Source organism: Grammomys surdaster, unplaced genomic scaffold (assembly GCF_004785775.1).
Source record: "Grammomys surdaster isolate TR1022 unplaced genomic scaffold, NIH_TR_1.0 126176, whole genome shotgun sequence".
Classification (NCBI taxonomy): Eukaryota; Metazoa; Chordata; class Mammalia; order Rodentia; family Muridae; genus Grammomys; species Grammomys surdaster.
Genome location: NW_021620983.1, coordinates 3,301,973 through 3,320,346, shown reverse-complemented (window position 1 = coordinate 3,320,346; position 18,374 = coordinate 3,301,973). Strand labels below are relative to the sequence as shown.

General features: G+C 43.8%; 1 protein-coding gene across 2 annotated transcripts in view; it reads right to left on the bottom strand.

Moving 5' to 3' along the window:
• The window catches only part of Itpr2 (inositol 1,4,5-trisphosphate receptor type 2), a 384,041-nt gene that overhangs the window by 51,244 nt on the left and 314,423 nt on the right, over positions 1–18,374 (bottom strand). For both annotated transcript variants that reach the window (XM_028757612.1, XM_028757613.1), the window contains exons 50-53: positions 15,769–15,933; positions 12,889–13,084; positions 8,486–8,578; positions 731–861 (exon numbers count right to left, since the gene is read on the bottom strand). In XM_028757612.1, coding sequence (XP_028613445.1) covers positions 731–861; positions 8,486–8,578; positions 12,889–13,084; positions 15,769–15,933 — 585 coding nt within the window. The remainder of the gene's footprint in view (positions 1–730; positions 862–8,485; positions 8,579–12,888; positions 13,085–15,768; positions 15,934–18,374) is intronic.

Sequence of the window (18,374 nt, the reverse complement as noted above, 5' to 3'; positions counted from 1 at the left end):
GCTGCAGAATAAAACTGTATGCTTCTAGCCTGTGCCTCAACGCTTGCAGCTTCAATGTATGAAATTCTGTTGGACCTCATCCACACTCTGTATTTGTCATGGTAAATAATGGAGGTTCCTCCGATGCAGAAACAGAGTAAATCCTTGCACCTGCTGTAGACACAGACAGCTGTGATTTACGTAACAGTTGGCACCTACAGAGTTTAAGGCCATGGCTTTACTGCTGTGACAGCTCACGGTTCAGACCTGAGCCCAAGTGACATCTATAGGCTTTCAGTCCATCCCTGGTTCTCTGTGATTTCACTGCAGTGGTCTTAAGGCCACGATTACACTCTTAAGGCAAATGATACTATAGTCCTGAAAAATCAAAACTATACTGGTAAGGAAGAAATAAACCTGGCCTGTATTCTATGAGCCTGTCATCTCAGCTTTTGCAGGGAGGCTGAGGCAGAAGGACAGCAATTTCAAGGCCAGTCTGGGCTACAAAGCGACTTCAAGGACAGCCTGGGCAATGTAGTGAGACTCTCAATCTCAAAGTTTGAAAAGTAAAAAGTGGGCTGGGGATACATCTCAGTGATAGGGTCAATACCCAATATCAGAAGAAAGGAAAGAGGGGAGGGAGGGGGAAGGGGGGGAGCAGTGGAGGGAGGGTAAGAAGGGAGAGGCCGAGGGAAGGGAGGAAAGAAAGAATCTCGTCCTTCTTAAAGCAAACCCTTTCTGTTTTGCTCACATCCTTCGAGGGCCGTCTCAGCACATCCCCAACTCCGCCGCCGTTCCTGAGGCCCTGGTTCAGCACCGTGACAATGCACATGAGCAGGGTGTCACAGGTCCTTTCGATGCCGTCCTCACTTCCCTCATCAGCTGCAGAAACACAACAATGAAAGGGTTTTGAAAACATACCATTGTGGACATCCAAGAATCTGCTTCTGTTGTGCTGCAGCACAGTTTCTGAAGTCACATGACATCTGTAGCACATGTGGCCACACGTGCGTGACATGGGTACCACCACACATATAATATCTTGAGATTTTGTTCCTCTTGGTTTGGTGGAAAATGACAGGGTAGAAAGGTAAAACATGACAAGGTTAAAACTCATGCATCCAACTGTAGTGGAGATGACCGTGGTGACCCATAGCTCTCCGCCCAGCATGTAAAGTCATGCAGATGAATGACACAGCCATGGAAGTGGGACGGGCCTGTTCCAGAATTGGGACTGGGGCAAGTCACTGAGCTCAGCAGCCTCATATATAAAATGAAGAAAATGTTGTGGATTTGAGGGTTGGCCAAGAACCATGTAAGGAATGTTAAAACACCTGTAGTAGGAACTTATGGGCAGGGGCAGCCACGATTCTATCATTATTAAAATTAAGTTTCAATTTTTTTTGGGGGGGGCACCTGGGACTAGAGATGAAATCCTGCTTAGGAATTAAAAGAGAGAAAAAATATAATGTATCGGAAAAGTCCTGAGACTTGACCTAATGCTGAAAGGTCTTGCCAGAAAACATAAAACCATTTGAAATGGAGATTGTTGCTCAGCTAGGCTTGAGAACCCGGATTCTCTCCTTTTAGAAGTAGAAAGGCAGAGGCTTATTTTGTTACAATGTTAAAGAACCTCCCTTCAGGTGCACTGCATCGGAGGACTCCAGGCTATGGACCCCAGGGCTACAGTCTGCATGTCAAGGCAAGAATGTTACAGAACCCGCTGACACTGGGGAAGGAACTTCTGTCTCACTGCATGGTCCATCGCCAATGCCTGTGTAGTGCATTGTTAGGAGGAGGCTGACATCTCTCTTCTGAACAGATTTTATTTTATATCTTATGGAAGAGGGACCCTGATATTTTTCCATGAGTCCAAGTTGCTCCTTTTAAAATAAGCTGGAAAACCCCTGGCCAGGAGGGCTGCATGCAGGAACAGACAGGCACACACAAAGCACAGTATAGGAGACAGACAAGATGGTATATAGTCACTCACCTTCAAGCTGAACCCGTGGGCAATTATTCTGATTTAGAATTGTGAAGGAATTTGGGGAGGAAGGAGCAGTGGGTACTGGGGCAGCCTTGTGATGGTGACAGATCAACAGGACAGAAACAGGAGAGAAATAAGAATGAAAGCCATTGTTACATTGTTACTGGGTTCTAGGAAGAAGGTCATGGACTATAGTAGCTACTGCTACTTTGCAGAAGTTGGACTGTCAAAGCAAATGAAGAATAAGTGTCATGGGATACATTCACTTACTAATTGGTGACTGTCTTGTGGTAGTGTAGAAAATGCCAACTAAAGACCTACTACATGCTGGTTTGGTGGACACATGAAAATGACAGGAAATGAAGCTATTTATTCTCTGAGAATGGAGCTAGGAAATTCCATACACCCTACATTTGATTAGCCACAGAGAAATAAAATGGATTGGCTGCCAAGAAGCACATACAAAATGTTCACCATCACCAGCCACAAGAAGAATATAAATAACAACTACACTGAGGTCTCATCTCACCCCGTATCAGATGGCTGCCCTTAAGAGTGAAAACAGACTGGGCAATGGTGGCACATGCCTTTAATCCCAGCATTTGGAAGGTCCAAGCAAGCAGATCTCTGCGAGTTCGAGGCCAGCCTGGTCTAGAGACCTGGACAGCCAGGATAGCCAGAATTACAGAGAAACCCTGTCTCAGAAAACAAACCAAAAGACACACAGGGTTACTTACATTTTTGAAATATAAAAAATTGGATGAATAGAACTTTATGAAATGGGTCTGGCTTTCCATGTAGCCAGCATGCTGTGGGAAGACGCCCAAGCCAGGTCAGTACCAGCATTGTCCCCATCATCCTGCTCAGTAACAGCCACAGGGACGTGCTGGGCTCACACAGCAGCCTCTGTGAGCTTTATCAGAAGGTTCTACTGTTTGACCTGAGTCAGTCAGGACTCCCGTAGGTAAGTGCCACCTTGTGGCCACCTGTGTGACAAGCTGGTCTTCTTCATGCCACACCTGCCTGGATTATCACTCTATGCCAAGGGGTTGATGTGAAGAAAAAGAGATAAAGGTTTACTGACAGGGGCAGCCCTGGTTATACACTGAAGGCCTAAAATCAGCCATACGCCTAAAATCAGCAATAGGCCTGACATACATGCCTGCTAGCACCAAGTCTTGGGTCTCTATGGAAAAACACTGAAACAGATGGCTATAAGCTATTGTAAACAAGCAGCTTTGGTGGTAGGCTGTCAAGCCTGGCTAGTCAGGTAGTAGATAGGTAGCCTTGGTGGATGGAACCAACTTAGATAAGGACAAGTGAATCATAGGCAGAGTTATAGTGTCCTGTCCCCTGAACCTTCACCCAGCTGACACTCTATTCTGGAAGATATCTGTACTTCCCCTGAACATCTACACTCCTTCGTCATCCCTTTCCCCACATCCTGCCTTTTTGTGTATATAACCTGTGTGTAAAAAAGTAAAAATCATGGTTTGATCAGCCTATAGACAAGGTAAGTTCTTTGTGTTCGCCAGTTTTTCCTCATTCTCTCTTAGGTGATCTCCCCGGACCCTGTTTAATGCCCTGCTGGACAGGACAGTTTACGTGTTCTAGCCTACAAAAGCCTTATGGTTCCCAAGAAAGGTGGGTCAGTGGATGCGCAGACACATAGCAGCCTGGGAAGGCATGGCCTCTGCACTTAGCATCAAGAGGGGCATGTCTGGCCATCAGGGGTGAAGACACTCCCTGCAGGCACACTAGAATGTGAGGAGCATGTCTGTCCATCACAGTCAGGGCCAAGACATTCCCTGCAGATACAGTGGGATATCACACCTGTATCCACACAAAGAAAACACACATACACACACACACAGGAACTTAGGACAATGCTTAGTATATCACTAGGCCCCAATAAATACAAGTTATAAATTACCCAGGCACAGTGGCTGTTAAATCTTATGAAAAATAGTGGTTTTAATATAAATAAGTTTGATGCTTGAGTGATCTATAATATATATATTATATATTTATATATTAAATATTTATAAATATATAATATTTATATATATATATAAATACTGGCCACTGGCTGGAGATGGTAAGTGGTTAAGAACACTTACTGCTCTTCTAGAGGACCAGAGTTCAGTTCCTAGCACCCATGCTGGGCAGCTCACAATCACCTATAACTCTACCCCAGGGAATCCAATGCCTTCTTCTGGCTTGGTATACAGTCATCCAAATACAAAATATACATTTTAAAAAATATTAGACATGTTTGAACATGTGTATTTCTTGATGTCCCCCCTTTACACTTTGATATAATTAATTTGAAATAATTAAATTATTTGTAGTTTGTGGCTTTCATGGATACAGTGTCCTGGAGGTGAGACTCGATTGAAACTCAGAGTGTTATTAAAACCCTCTCATAGTAAACTTTGATGATAGTCAATCCATTTTGGAAATGCTGATCTTAAATGTTTTTTGTAACTAAAATGACATTTCAATATACTGATACCCAAATGGGAATTCAAAATGTAGCATGCGTTAGCTTGAAACGTTATACTATCACCAACCTTTTCTATTAAAGTAGGGTACCAAGAAACTAAAACCGGTACTCATAAATGTTAAACACACATGAACTTTGTATCCCCCTGAACATTCAGATTGCACTGAATCACAAAATACCTGTGATTATACTTTTAGTATTGTCTAAAGAAGGCTTGTGTTTTCTGGAAAAAGTCAGTCTGGGGTAGATTTAAGTAAACCTTTTCATCTGAGATTCTAGCAGGCTTGAAGCAGATGAAATGTAAGACTTTGGGAGTGTTTTTCCAAGTTGAATTAGTGGCCAGTTGTCACATGAATTTTCTGCTGCTGGAAAGATGACCTAGCCCGCATCTTCAGGAGCTTTCTGGGGCCAGCGCTCTGGCTGCCAGCCAACCCCCAGCCTTGGAGACAGGCACTGGGAGCCTGGGCCTTTAGTGCTGTGCACCTGGCAGCCACAGGACAGCAAACCAAGGCCCTTGCAAGGGCACACCACGGTTCACAACTAGAATTGTGTCCCAGCCCTGGACAGAGAAACACTATTTTTAAATCTAAGCAACACTTGTTGCGCAACAAACGCCAGACTTCAGCTTCTCTCTACTCATGCAACTAGAAGCACGGCCAGCATTTCGAGAAGGCCAGGAGGTCACACCCATAGGCCTGTCAATCAAACAGCTGCAGCTGAACACTGCCAAAATTTAGAAGAAATGAAGCCCAGAAGATCAAACTACACATTTAATGAAATTATTAAAATTATTCACATTGGCAAAATGTAAAGGAAGGAAGGAAGGTTCAGAAGATCAAACCACTGGGGGTGTTGGTGGCTTCCACCTTGAATCTCAGCACTCAGTGGCAGGTAGATTTCTATGAGTTCAAGGCTAGCCTGATCCACATAGTGAGTTTCAGTACAGCCAGGGCTAAATAGTGGTACCCTACTTAAAAAAGATTAAATTATGGAAACAAAAGCCAAATTCATAGACTTCCCAAGGAAATTTCATTTAAAGCAGTTTTAACATGAAAGTCAGTGCATACGGGCACTGGTGTGGCCTTTCAGTGTCTTTGATCAGATTGGGGAGGTATCCCCACCAGGAAAGCTCTCTCCAGCCTGCGAGCCTCAGTACTGTCTCCAGCCTCCCGGGCTGGAATTCAGTCACCATCTATCCTCTCCATGCTGGCATCTTTCACTACAAGATTCACAGAGTGCTACCTCCTCTGTACCCCAAATGACAGAGACTTGGGGGGAAGGGGGTGCTGCACTTGAGGTGAAGAACTGGCCCTCTTTGTCCTTAGAAAGGGAAAGTACAGGGACTTGAGATGGAGTCAAATTCTGAAAACTGCTGACACATGACTCTGATGCCAACAGGAGATACTCAAGTGGGTCCTTGACAGGATGCTGGGGGAGGGGTAGCAGCACAGACAGACCTGGAACTGGGCATGAGCTGAGCTGGCACTGTGCTATTTCTCTCTTTCCCTCCCTCCGTCCGTCCCCCCGGGCCTGTGTGAGTATGCATGCATGTTCATGTGCATGTGTGTATGTGCATTTGTGTGTGTGTGTGTGTGTGTGTGTGTGTGCATGTGTGTGTCTGGGAATTGAACTCAAAACTTCATGCTTGCACAGCGAGTGCTTTACTGACTGAGCCACCTGTCCAGTCCCATTTATGACATATTTCTATGTAGCTGAATAATTTCATAAAACACGACTGTGAACATCTGGATCTTTCCAGGCCCTGTTTTCCTGTTGCTGTCCTCTGTAACATTCCCAGCCTCTCTTGTGGAAATAACCAGCGCAGAGGCTGGACTGTGTGTAACCTGTAAGGACCCAGATGAAACTTCTCAGGGTTTATGGGCCACTCCTGCCTTCTATTGTATCTTTTCCTTCAAAACATTAGGGATGGCAGAACATTCCTAGGTCAAGAGGCTGTGTAAGGACAATGATGAATGAGTTGGATTCTCTATGCTCTAACCTGGGGCTTGCCAAAGCCAAGATGACCTGACAGGGAAGAACAGCATCAGGGTTCAACACTACACAAAGGAACAAAGGATGCTGAAACCTGGAGACCGCCAGGACCTAACCTACTCACAGGAGAATTTGTCACACCCCAGCATTATGGGTTGGTAGAGACACATAGAAATCAATGTATGGCTTCATCTGTGAGATCCCAAACTCCCAATTGTGTGAGCCCAGGGCGAATATTTATTGGATAACAGCTGAACCATGAAAGAGTGGCTTTTTTGCCAAGAGTCAGTCAAATGCAGGTCAAGAATGTGAGGTGGGCTGGAGAGATGGCTCAGTGGTTAAGGGCACATATTGTCATTGCAGAAGGTTCAATTCCCACCACACTCAGTAGGCAGTTCACAAATGCCTATAACTTCAGGTCAAGGGGATGTGACAATCTCTCTGGCCTCTGCATGTGCTTACACACATGTCATATATGTAAATAGAAAAAAATCTTAAAAAGAGACGGAGTGAAGTAACTCTAGGGGGCGGGGGTCCCACCACCCACTGTGAAAGCAGCTTGCCCAGGAGTACAAGGTCAAGAGCCTCTGCTGTGATCTGTGGGAAAGATGGAGAGATTGGAGGTGTTTAAACGAAAGGACACATTATAGGGCTTTAGAGAGTGTGTGCTCAGTAATACCATGTAAGACAAGAAGCTGGCTCTTATGTGAGCACTGACAGAGAGTATAGCAAAAGGAGCGTGCTGGAAGCATCTCAAGTGCCCATTCCTGTTGGGCACTGGATGGAACAAATACAAGGGTTTAATTAACTCTCTAGGTCAGAAATCATGAAGCATTTAGTCAGTGGAAGGGATAACTCATCCCTGACCAGCAATTCAACATCTCCAGGGAAACAAGACCAGGGGAGAGGGTGGTGCATCAGTATGAGCCCATAAGCATCCTTAAGCAAGCACATTGTATCCTAGGAGAGAAGGTGCTACAACAGTGTGAGCCTGCAAGCATCCTTGAGCAAGCACATTGTATCCTAGGAGAGAAGGTGCTACATCAGTGTGAGCCTGCAAGCATCCTTGAGCAAGCACATTGTATCCTAGGAGAGAAGGTGCTACATCAGTGTGAGCCTGCAAGCATCCTTAAGCAAGCACATTGTATCCTGGGAGAGAAGGTGCTACATCAGTGCGAGCCTGCAAGCATCCTTGAGCAATCACAGTGTATCCTCTCACAGGCTGTGATGTCACTTGCCTCATCTGCTCTGAGTCCATTTTGCCATTATCGGACTCCACTCTTCTTTAGCTATGACAGCTTTTGAGTTACATAAAGATCTACAGTCCCCAAGGGCTGGCTGTAGCACATGGGTAGAGCACTTGCATAACATGCGTGTGGCCCTGCCCTCACATCCAAATACACTCACAGTCCCTGTTACATCCTCCACTTTCAGAAACACATTTTTCCCTATAATTTAGGAAACATCATACATGCCATGTTCCTAGATTCCTGCTACATCTTAAGATAACAGTTCAGAGCTAAACTTATTTTTATATGTCTGTTTGCTCCTCAGGAGGGAAGGAGACTTTGTTCATTCATTTTTCTGTCAACAAGCTATCTAGACATAGTTCTGAAAACAAGCATACTATTAACAGAGAAAGTAGAAGGCCAGGGGTTACAGCCAAGTCTCTAGAGTGCAGAACTCATGTTTTTCTCATCCCTTGTTGGGAGGCCAAGTAGTCAGAATAGGACCTCTTCATGTGGGCTGCTGTTTGGGAACAGCACATTCCATACAATGAGTCTGCTGTTTGGGAACAGCACATCCCGTACAACGCGTCTATCAGATTCAGGTGAACAGAAACACTGTAAGGAGCTGGACAGCTCAGAATAACAAATGCAGAAATCCCTTCTCTAGCTTGAATTATGCTGGTCGTTTACCTTCTGTTCTTCTAGTTCAACACATGAAATTCCAAGATCAACTCTCACAGACTGAACAACATACCTTATTACACAACAAAGAAACTGGTTGCCAGTACATACCTGTGTTCAGAGAGGGGATCGTGGGTGAGCAGTTTTCCTTCTGGCAGGTTCCCATCACGGAAGACAAAGTCATAGTGGGAACCTCGTGATTACCTGGAAGAGCACAGAACAGAGCATTGTACAGGAGCATGTCCATACATGGCCAAATGAATGTAGCCACAGGGGCATCTGAGTCCAGGATATTGAACTGAACTTCATTTTGGTAATGTTACTTTGGAGCTCTGAGCACGGTTTCGCCTGTTAAAGCAATTTTATAAATCAGGGATAGATTCGTCACCAATGTGCAAAAAGCTCCATTCGTATATGATTTTTTTTCTTTTAGTGGCTGTGATTTAAAGTATTAATAATACTATTGACCTAAACCACCACACATATTAATGTTTCTATGGCCAGGTGCGTTCAGGATTCTGGGTTCAGGGTTCTGACCCAGGATGCCAGAACTGTTTCCTTCCAGGGCAGTGAGCATTCCGCAGATCAAGCTGTCAGTCCTGTGACTGAGGAAAGGACCTTAGGCAGTCAGTTCTCACTATGAAGAATGGGCCCCAGAGAAGAAAGGCTTCAAACAACCCAAGGATAAAACACTCTAAGTCCCTGCTCTTCATGAGTCCCCAGGAACCCCTCTTTCCGTGGGCTCTTCAGGGGTTTCCCTGGCCCAGAAGATGATGGCCTTTCTATTTGTATTAAACAAAGTTTAACTTGAAAGTTAGACTCATACGCTGAGGGGACTGAAGGAAACGTTGCAAACACGAGCTGGCGTCACAAGGAGATGTGAGGAGTGGGAAGGCTAGGGAGGCAGCAACGGCCATACATTGTGCTGCGACATCATGGAGAAGGAGTGTCGCCATCGGCAGTGAGGTCATCCAGAGAGGGACAGAGTGGAGTTCTGAGTGACCCAAGGTGCCATTGCCTTAGTACTTGATGCATCCCACCAGCCTTTGACAGCTCAGAGTCCAAGGCTTTGGAGAACTGACAGGATATGAAGAAGCAGAGAAGTGACAGGACCTGACGGATGGAGAAAAGTTAACAGGAAGTAATACAGTTGAAGAGAAAGAAAAGAGCTACTTGGAGAAGGACTCATAAAGCAGCCACAGTGTTTATGAATATGGAGCAGGGAGCCCAGGGAGTCACTGGGGTGGGATTCACAGGACTGAAGGGCAGCAGCGGGCAGAACAGGCTGAGTCTCGCAAGCCTCTAACCCAGCGTTCTCCACCAAGCAGCCCGCAGGTGGTGTGGATCCTCAGAGCTGTGGTTGGAATGGGAGTTTTGGGTCGGCAGGAGGAAGACTGTAAAGGCATGAAGGCAAGTTCTCTTGTACTCTGGGTGGATGAGGATGGGGGAGGGGCAGCTGTGAGGAGCGCTGTGTGCTCCACTTGTCAAGGGACCTTTCCTTCCTTTTGCTTTGTGATGACACTGTTCTGGCCGTGCTGGAGTGGCAGCTTCCTGACTACTTAGTGGCAGATGGTGAGCCCAGAGGTGGAATCCACATACTCCTAAATCTCCAATGATACCTGCGAGGCATGTGTGTCCTCCACTCTCCCCAGCTCTCAAGGCACATACTGCCCAGCTCTGACTCACCACCTCCCCATCTGTGGGGTTTCTGATCATGTCACACTTGTTGAAAAAATATATATCCTTCTGCAACCCAAATGCCTCCCACTGCTCTAGCGCGCTGGCCTCAATAATTTCACCCATGCCCAAAAGACAAAGAATGAAGAAGCCATGTGCCAACCAAGATCATGTATAGTCCAGATACTTCCACCAAAACACAGACTGAAGCCTGGTTGTGGAATACCGGGAGGTGGGACTAGGGGCAGCTTTTAAGGGGTGACGAGATGTGGGGGCTCTCTTCTCATGCTTGGATTCCTGTACTCATGCCCCACTGGCTCACTCCATGGCGGGATCATTGTAAAGCCCAGCTGGCCTCAGCTCACTGCAGAGTGTGCCCTATGTTGTCAGCATCACAAGAACAGGCTCTTCAGATAACAAGCAGATTAAAGCGCTGTGCTCTTAAATTCCCCCCAGCCTCTGGGAACATGAACTAAATAAATATCTATTCTTTGTAAAACACAAGGTCTCCAGTATTCTGTTACAGCAACAGCAAGCAGACTGAAGACAGATGCTACTACGATGTGTTATAAGTGAAATTTAAAATATGTTAACAAAGGTTTTTTTCTAGGCTCTTAAGTTATGAAACAAAATACTTCAACCCATGGAGAACCAGAGATTTAAGTCTGCTGGCTATCCCTATGTGCTACATTTTCATATTTACAAAAGTTTTCTTTGACTGATTTCTATAAAATTGTGCGTATGTATTTTCAGTAAAGAAAGAGCTTGAAATTTTAGCTTTAGTGTTTTTCTATTGTATTTTTCCTATTTCTAAAGATGTTCATTCATAATATAACACCAACTTCCTCATCAAAGAACATAAAATATTTACCATAGTTTGAAAAACGGTCCCTACTGTACATGCTTGTCCTGGAGGTTCTAACACTTGTTTCCCATGTTTCTTTACTGAACCAACTGCAGCCAGGCCTCTAATCTAGCAAGTAATTAAAATCTGAGGCCCATGAAGTGCTGAGGAGAGATGGTTCCTAAGGAGTTTAGAAAGATCGGAGATCTAGGCCTTACAAAGAAGCCCTTCCTCAACACACAGGAAGCAGAATGTAATGGTTTGCAATTTCAGTGTCCCTCAAAGGCTATAAACTGAGGGCTTGGTCACCAGCACACGGAGCTATCAGGTCTTTTGGGAGGTGAGGCCTAGTGTGTAGGGAGAAGTCATTCTGGCTGTACCCTTGAAAGGGTGTCAGGAACCTTCCTCTCTCTCCCTCTGCCTGAAAGCCACCACAGGGTGAGAATCTTTGCTCAACCACAATGTTCTGTCTTGCCATAGGCCACAGGTGAGGCTAAATGACCATTAACTAAAAACACGAGCTGCCAAAGTAAGTCATTTCCTTGTACTAAAGTTATTTTCCTGGACTTTTTATTACAAGGAATGGAAAGCTAACAGCATTTCTGTGAAACTCTAGGGAAAAAATATGAAGCAACAACTTCATATTCCCGAGAGCACAGTCTAATATTTGGTGTGGAGTTCAAGAATATCTCCCAGTGTTGTAACTTAAAATTTGTAAAGCAGATGTTTCTGTGGCTTGTGCAGGTCATTTAGACTCACTAATAAATGACTCCAAGCCCTCCCCAGTCATTTCATAATCTCATTAAAGACATTACCATACATTGTCGATCCCATGTTAAAGGAAACAAAGGGCACTGCATACGTTTCCACTAATTAAATCTTAGCTGGAACTCAATGGCTTGAGAGACAGTGATGTCTTTTTGTGATTTCCCATCTCTATAAACAGCAGTTTATGGAATCGAGAAAACAGCACAATATAGAAACATGGTTTCTATCAAGCAAAGCAGGGGAAAGGTTAAGAAAGGAATTTAATCCAGCAACAGGAGTATATACGAGAGGTGAGAAGCAAAAGAAAGGAAACACGGGACGGTAGCTCCTGTGCCTGGGCCTCTCAGTGAGAACACTGGGTGCTGTCTAAGTGGTCCAGTGGCAAACGTCATGCAGGGACTTCAGCAGTCACGCACGGAGGAACGGGGTTCTTTACCAACAGCTCTGATGTTCATCTGCCCAAACGCACTTCTTACTACCTGATGATCACCAAATCAACACATTTATTATTTTAAGTTATTTGAATATAATGCAATGCCTGTGGAATAATGACCGAGTGGCAGCCCTGAGGTGCTGGATACTGTCCTTTGGGAAATGGAAGGAAGAGGAAGAGAATCCTTGAGTATCCAGCGGCAACGCTGCCGCTGCTGCCGCCTCTTGCAGTACGCTTAGCATTACGAAACCCTGTAAGATGGAGCACAGATGATGTCCCGTGTGTATTTCCCAACCATTCGGACAGTGTACAGGCTAAAGTATTTCAAATCCTCGGCTCTTACATGTTGTATTAGTTACTTTAATCATTGCTGGGATCAAACACCCAGACAACGAGCAACTGGAGGAAGAAACGAACAGTTTATTTTGGCCAACAGTTCAAAGGGATACAGAGCCACATGGCAGCCGGTCACACCGTGTTAGCCGCCAGGAAGCGGAGAGCAGACCGGAAGTGAGGCCAGACTACCCAACCGCAAGGCTCACCCCAGTCAATCACTTCCTCCAGAGAGGCTCCACTGGCTAAGTCAGGGCCAGCACGTGGGGACCAGATGTTCACACCCAGGAGGCAAGGAGGAGGACATCTGGCCCTCAAACCACAGCAGTGGTAAACAAGGCCACAATTCAAAAGGGTGAAAGCGTAAACTTTATCTCCCAGATTGTCCCAGATCCCACCAACAAGGGGTGCAAAAGTTACAACGGCAGCGGGGGAGAGCTCTGAGGGTGGGAGGGCTACCTGTGACTGGAGTTCTGTTTTTCAGTCTGTCCACCTCCATGGTGAAGTCATCCTTTAAGAAAAGGAAGCCAATGATGGAGAACAGGTAGACGAGGATAAGAGCCAAGACCGCGGTCAGGATGATGGAGCGACCATTCCGTGTGACGCTTTTGATTACATTCAGCAGGGTCTCTTCTCTGTACACCAAATCAAAAAGCTACAGAAATAATAATAATAATAATAATAATAAGAAGAAGAAGAAGAAGAAGAAGAAGAATATAATAATAATAATAATAAAATAACCTTCAAACAAATAACATTTTAAAATAAACCCAAACAGTTGAGTTAGGTAAGTTAGGTTCTCAAGCTTCCTAATTCTGTGACCCTTCATGACAGTTCCTCATGGTGTGGTGACCCCCCCCATCATAAAACTATTCGGTTGCTGCTTCATAACTATAATTTTGCTACTGTTATGAATCATAATGTAAATATGATATGCAGGATACCTGATACATGGGGGGGTCACAGCCTATCAACCACTGAGCTAGGATACAAGAAGGCACAGTTTCAGTGAAGGCAGCTCTTGTAGCATATAATGTACATGTGTTGGCTTCGTGATCAGTGTTACACCACTTTGCTGCAACACTGCAGAACTGTATACTCACTTTCATTTGAATTTAGAAAATTTATAATATTAGGCCCATGTAGTTTATGGACAGTTGGCAAATTCATTAAATTTATTGTTAAATCAAGAGACTCAAAATGAAACAAGGAGAAAAATTTTATGAGCCTGTGCCATAGAAAATGTCTGAATCTGAAATATTTGGGAAATGTAGACGTTCTTCCTTACTAAGAGGATAAACAAATAAGGCTAAAAATCTGTGTTACTTTGTATCTTTGAAAGCAGAACCACAAACAAAAAAGTAACAGTTTTGTCAATTCCCTTCCTCTAATGGGTTATTATCTGTCTTTCATGGTAGCCAACCTACTCACTAATCAAAAACTCAAGCACAGGGCTGCTGTCTGGAGCCAGTGTTGAGAACCTTTTTATTATATATTGCTACATTGTAAAACTGAAATTATGAATTAGCAAGAGCATGGTTTATTATAAAGAGCTGGTTAAAAGAAAGAAAGCTATATTCATTTTTGAAATGTCTGAAATTAATCCTGTCTTCAAAACTGAGAGGCTGGGGATTCATGTTCTGCTTTCTGGAGATAAGAGCTAGAACCTGTGGTTGGGCTGGCCTGGTCAGTGAGGCACCGCGTTTCCTTCCAAAAGGTCTTAGTTTGCTGTGTTTACTTCCCACTGTAGTCAGGGCCTTGCCAATCACTGCTCTGCACAGCCTGTGTTTTGGACACTAGCATTTGATGAGTGAAATCTTTAAAAAGTCACTACTTTGCTATCTGTTTATCTCTTGGGAAGTACAGCTATTGTCAGAAACGAAGTCAATATTCTTCAATAAAGAAGAATTAATTATCATAGACGCAACCTTGAAACTGTCAATGTTCTGACTTCTCCAACATTTTCACTGCTTTGGTTGACATGAAGGGAGTTTTATTGTAACTCAGCAGTAGCCAGAGTAAATGGTGTCTATAGTGGTGAAACAAGAAACTCTGCCTCAGACAAGGGGGCGGGTGAGGACTGACACCCAAACACCACTCACAGATTCAAACCTTACAGCATTTTCAATACCAACTCGTTTCCTCAGTCATGACTACAGGGCAGTAAATAGAGAAAGGGCATCTTAGGAAAATGAGAAGGATGTGCAGCTGGGTGTGGTAGTCCACAGGCAGTAGCACAGCACTGAAGAGGCTGAGGCAGGAGGATTGTTAGCTAGAGGCCAGTCTGGGCTACATAGTGAAGCAAGTCCTCTCAGAACAAAAACAAAAGAACCTGAAAAAACTGTCTAAAGACTTAAATATACACAGCTAAACTTAAGCTAACAATGATGACATAATCTAACAATGATGATGACATAAGCTAACAATGATGACATAATCTAACAATGATGATGACATAAGCTAACAATGTTGATGACATAAGCTAACAATGATGATGACAAAATCTAACAATGATGATGACATAAGCTAACAATGATGATGACATAATCTAACAATGATGTCATAAGGTAGCAATGATGATGACATAAGCTAACAATGATGACATAAGCTAACAATGATGTCATAAGCTAACAATGATGATGACATAAGCTAAGGATGATGACATGAGCTAATGATAATGACATAAGCTAACAATGACATAAGCTAACAATAATGATGATACAAGCTAACAATGACATAAGCTAATGATGATGGCATAAGCTAATGATGATGACATAAGCTAACGATGATGACATAGCTAACAATAATGATGATACAAGCCAACAATGACATAAGCTAATGACGATGATGGCATAAGCTAATGATGGACATAAGCTATCAATGATGACATAAGCTAAGAGACTGAACTTAGCTTGAATTTTTGCTAGAGTAGCTTTTGTTCCTTTTCATTTTGCTTACATGTCACTATAATAATTAATGTAACATTTGATATTATACATCAAATATAATGAACTCTGATTTGTCTTCCATGCAGCCAGATAGTGAGTGAATTAAAGGATTTAATTATTACTTGGCTGAAAACCCAAAGCAGCTCATCTTATGAAGCCTGGGTCAAGAGAAGAGGTAGGGAGGCTGCTTGCTTCTCACCGAAGAATTGAACTCCAATACCTATGTACTTCCCAGAAAAAAAGACTAAAAATGATGACCCATACTTCTCCTAAGAAATACCAAAAATAACATAATTTGTGCTTGCTTAAAAAACTAACAAAATCCCAAAGGCTAAGGTATAAGAGGCAGCACTCTTTGCCTGGCAGTGACTGTCTATAAGTCTGTACTTACCAGGAAGCTGTAGAAGAACTCGTGGACAAAGAGGCCAAGCATGCAAACCAGGACATAGGCCACATGGTAAAGAAAGGCCATGTCCAGAATGACTGCTCGGTAGCCTCTGGTGAATGTGCCTCGGTTTCCCACAAAACTCACCAGGAACACGATTTTATTACATAGCTAAAGGGAGAAGAAAGTAGGATTTTAGTGCTTCAAGCTCATCTACAGAACAGGACACCGTGGGAAATGAGCTTTCCCAAGTCTTTGGTTTCCATTCTCTGTGACCTCCTGTGTTGGTTTTCAGGTAGTTCACAAATGCACATATAAACAAACACAAACAACTGGTTCCCTTGAGGCTATTGGGGCAGAGAATGTCACCAACATCGACTGAGTGTAAATGTGGGTCTTCCTTATTCTTGGATAACCCAGTTCTCACCATGGGAAACCCAAGAGTTCCTGAAAATCTGCCATCAAAGGTCTTGGCTCACAGATCCCTTCAGGGGCCTAGATAACACCAAACATTCACATGTGATTATTGCCATGACTCTTCAAATGCTCCTTAAATATTTATGACTATATTTTTATATTTATGCCTTTTGAAGGTGAGGTGGTCTTTGCAACACTGACTTTACATACATTATATATATGCACACATATACACCTTATCAAACTCGAGAGAGTATGAAATTTTTTCCATCAATGTCCCGAAGTCTGAATCAATGCAGATAAGATGAAAGGCTGGTAATTATTGCATTTCGCGATGGTCCAGTCAGACCAACAACACAGCCACTATAGGTAGAACCTTTCCTACATTTCCCTAGCTAACTGTCTATCCTCTCACTAATTAATAATAATCTCAGTAGCCAATCATCTCAAACCCCTTTCACCTTCCTGCCAACAGCTTCAGCAGACATCAAGCGGAAGCCTTATTGTACTGGTCAGCCATTTATGCTCTCATTCAGTAGAGCTGAGACAGGATGGAAACTTCACAATGACTGCTCAAGAGCGAGCCAGATACTAGAGAAAACTCCTGAAAAGCAATGGATCCAGGACAAAGCTGACAAGCTGAATGCACAGCAAGAGTGAGAATGTGTGTCTGGAAAAACAACATCTAGCCCTTCCTCTGAATGGCTTTTGAGTGACCCTGTTCAAATTTACACAACTGCCTTACATCAACTCACCTACCCTGGTCCATCAGTGTGATTCAGAAAGGGTTCTACAAAGCTAGAATTAAAAATCATCTCTTCACAAGGGTAAGTTATATGACGAAGACATGGTTTGCATGTCATTTCCCAACTCTCTAAGATGAATTACAAAAATATACAGGAAAACTATTTACAAAGTGGACACACTGGAGAGCAACAGACTGAGCTAAATCCTCAAAACGGTCAATACATTTTAGTTGGATCATGTAAAGGACAGGATGCACTCCTGGCTGAATGGGACTTGACCATATTAGTATGAAAAATAAAGAGACTTGCTTTGCTTGTTTGCAGTGGGGGCATTGCATGACCCTTGATCCATAGCTGGGTACATATGCTTCTGTTCTCTAGAGACATCTAGAAGTGGGGTGGGGTTGACAGGAGCAGTGGCCTCCATGTGTTCACATAGAGTTCTGAGATGGGCACCGTCCTTGTGTTTAAGACATTCATGCCAAGGACAATCAAATGCAAGTATCATATATACATATACGAAAGGACTGGAATCCTGCTTTCTATGACATGAAGAAATTTGTACATTTTGTACATAGTACTTTCCATGACAGCTGGGGCTGTTTACAGAGGAACAATGAGCTGCAAACACACCCTCCCTGATCATGTCATCACTTCATTGGTAACACTTAACCAGGCCTTCTGTGTGGCCTCATGATACCATGACGCACCCGGTCAGTTCTGTGCAAGCATCCCCACAGGCCATGATAGGCAATGGTGGGGACATGGTTACAGGGCCATGCTCTGCTGAGCCAATGGATCTGGCCTTGAAACAGCAACACTACTACGATATATCATAATGACCCACTCTTCACTTCCTTTTTCCAGTTATCCCTCAGAGCCCAGTCACCCTGGGGGCAGGGGGGTGGCCTGAATAATAACGGAGAGGAAGAAGGATGGAGAATGGTGCCACGTAAGCTCTTGGGGGTCTTTCAAAAGTAGCACACTATCTGAACAGTTTGCCTAGAGTTCTTGTCACTGCAAAGGTGAAATCAATGTTTGCTTGTGAGATAGTGTCTGGTGAAGGGTGAGCATTGACTGTATCTAGGTAAATAAACCAGCCATGTAGTCTCTTCATGTGTCCTCACAACTGGTAAGGACACGTCTTTGCAGGATTTTCAAGGGTGTGATAAAGTGCAAAGATAGAAGTCATGTTGCCCAGGGCACTAACTTCATTCTTGATACAACCCTCTGTTTCTAGGGGACTTTGTTCATGTCTGTATGGATGTGCCTAGAAGTTGATCATTATTTGAGATTTAATTATTTATTCATATGGATGTGTGTGCAGTGCCTCTGGAGGCCAGAAGGGGGTGATGATGCCTAGAGTTGGAGTTACAGACAGTTGTGAGCTGCATGACTTTGGTGATGGGAACTGACCTGGGTGTTCTGAAAAGACAGCAAGTGTTCTTA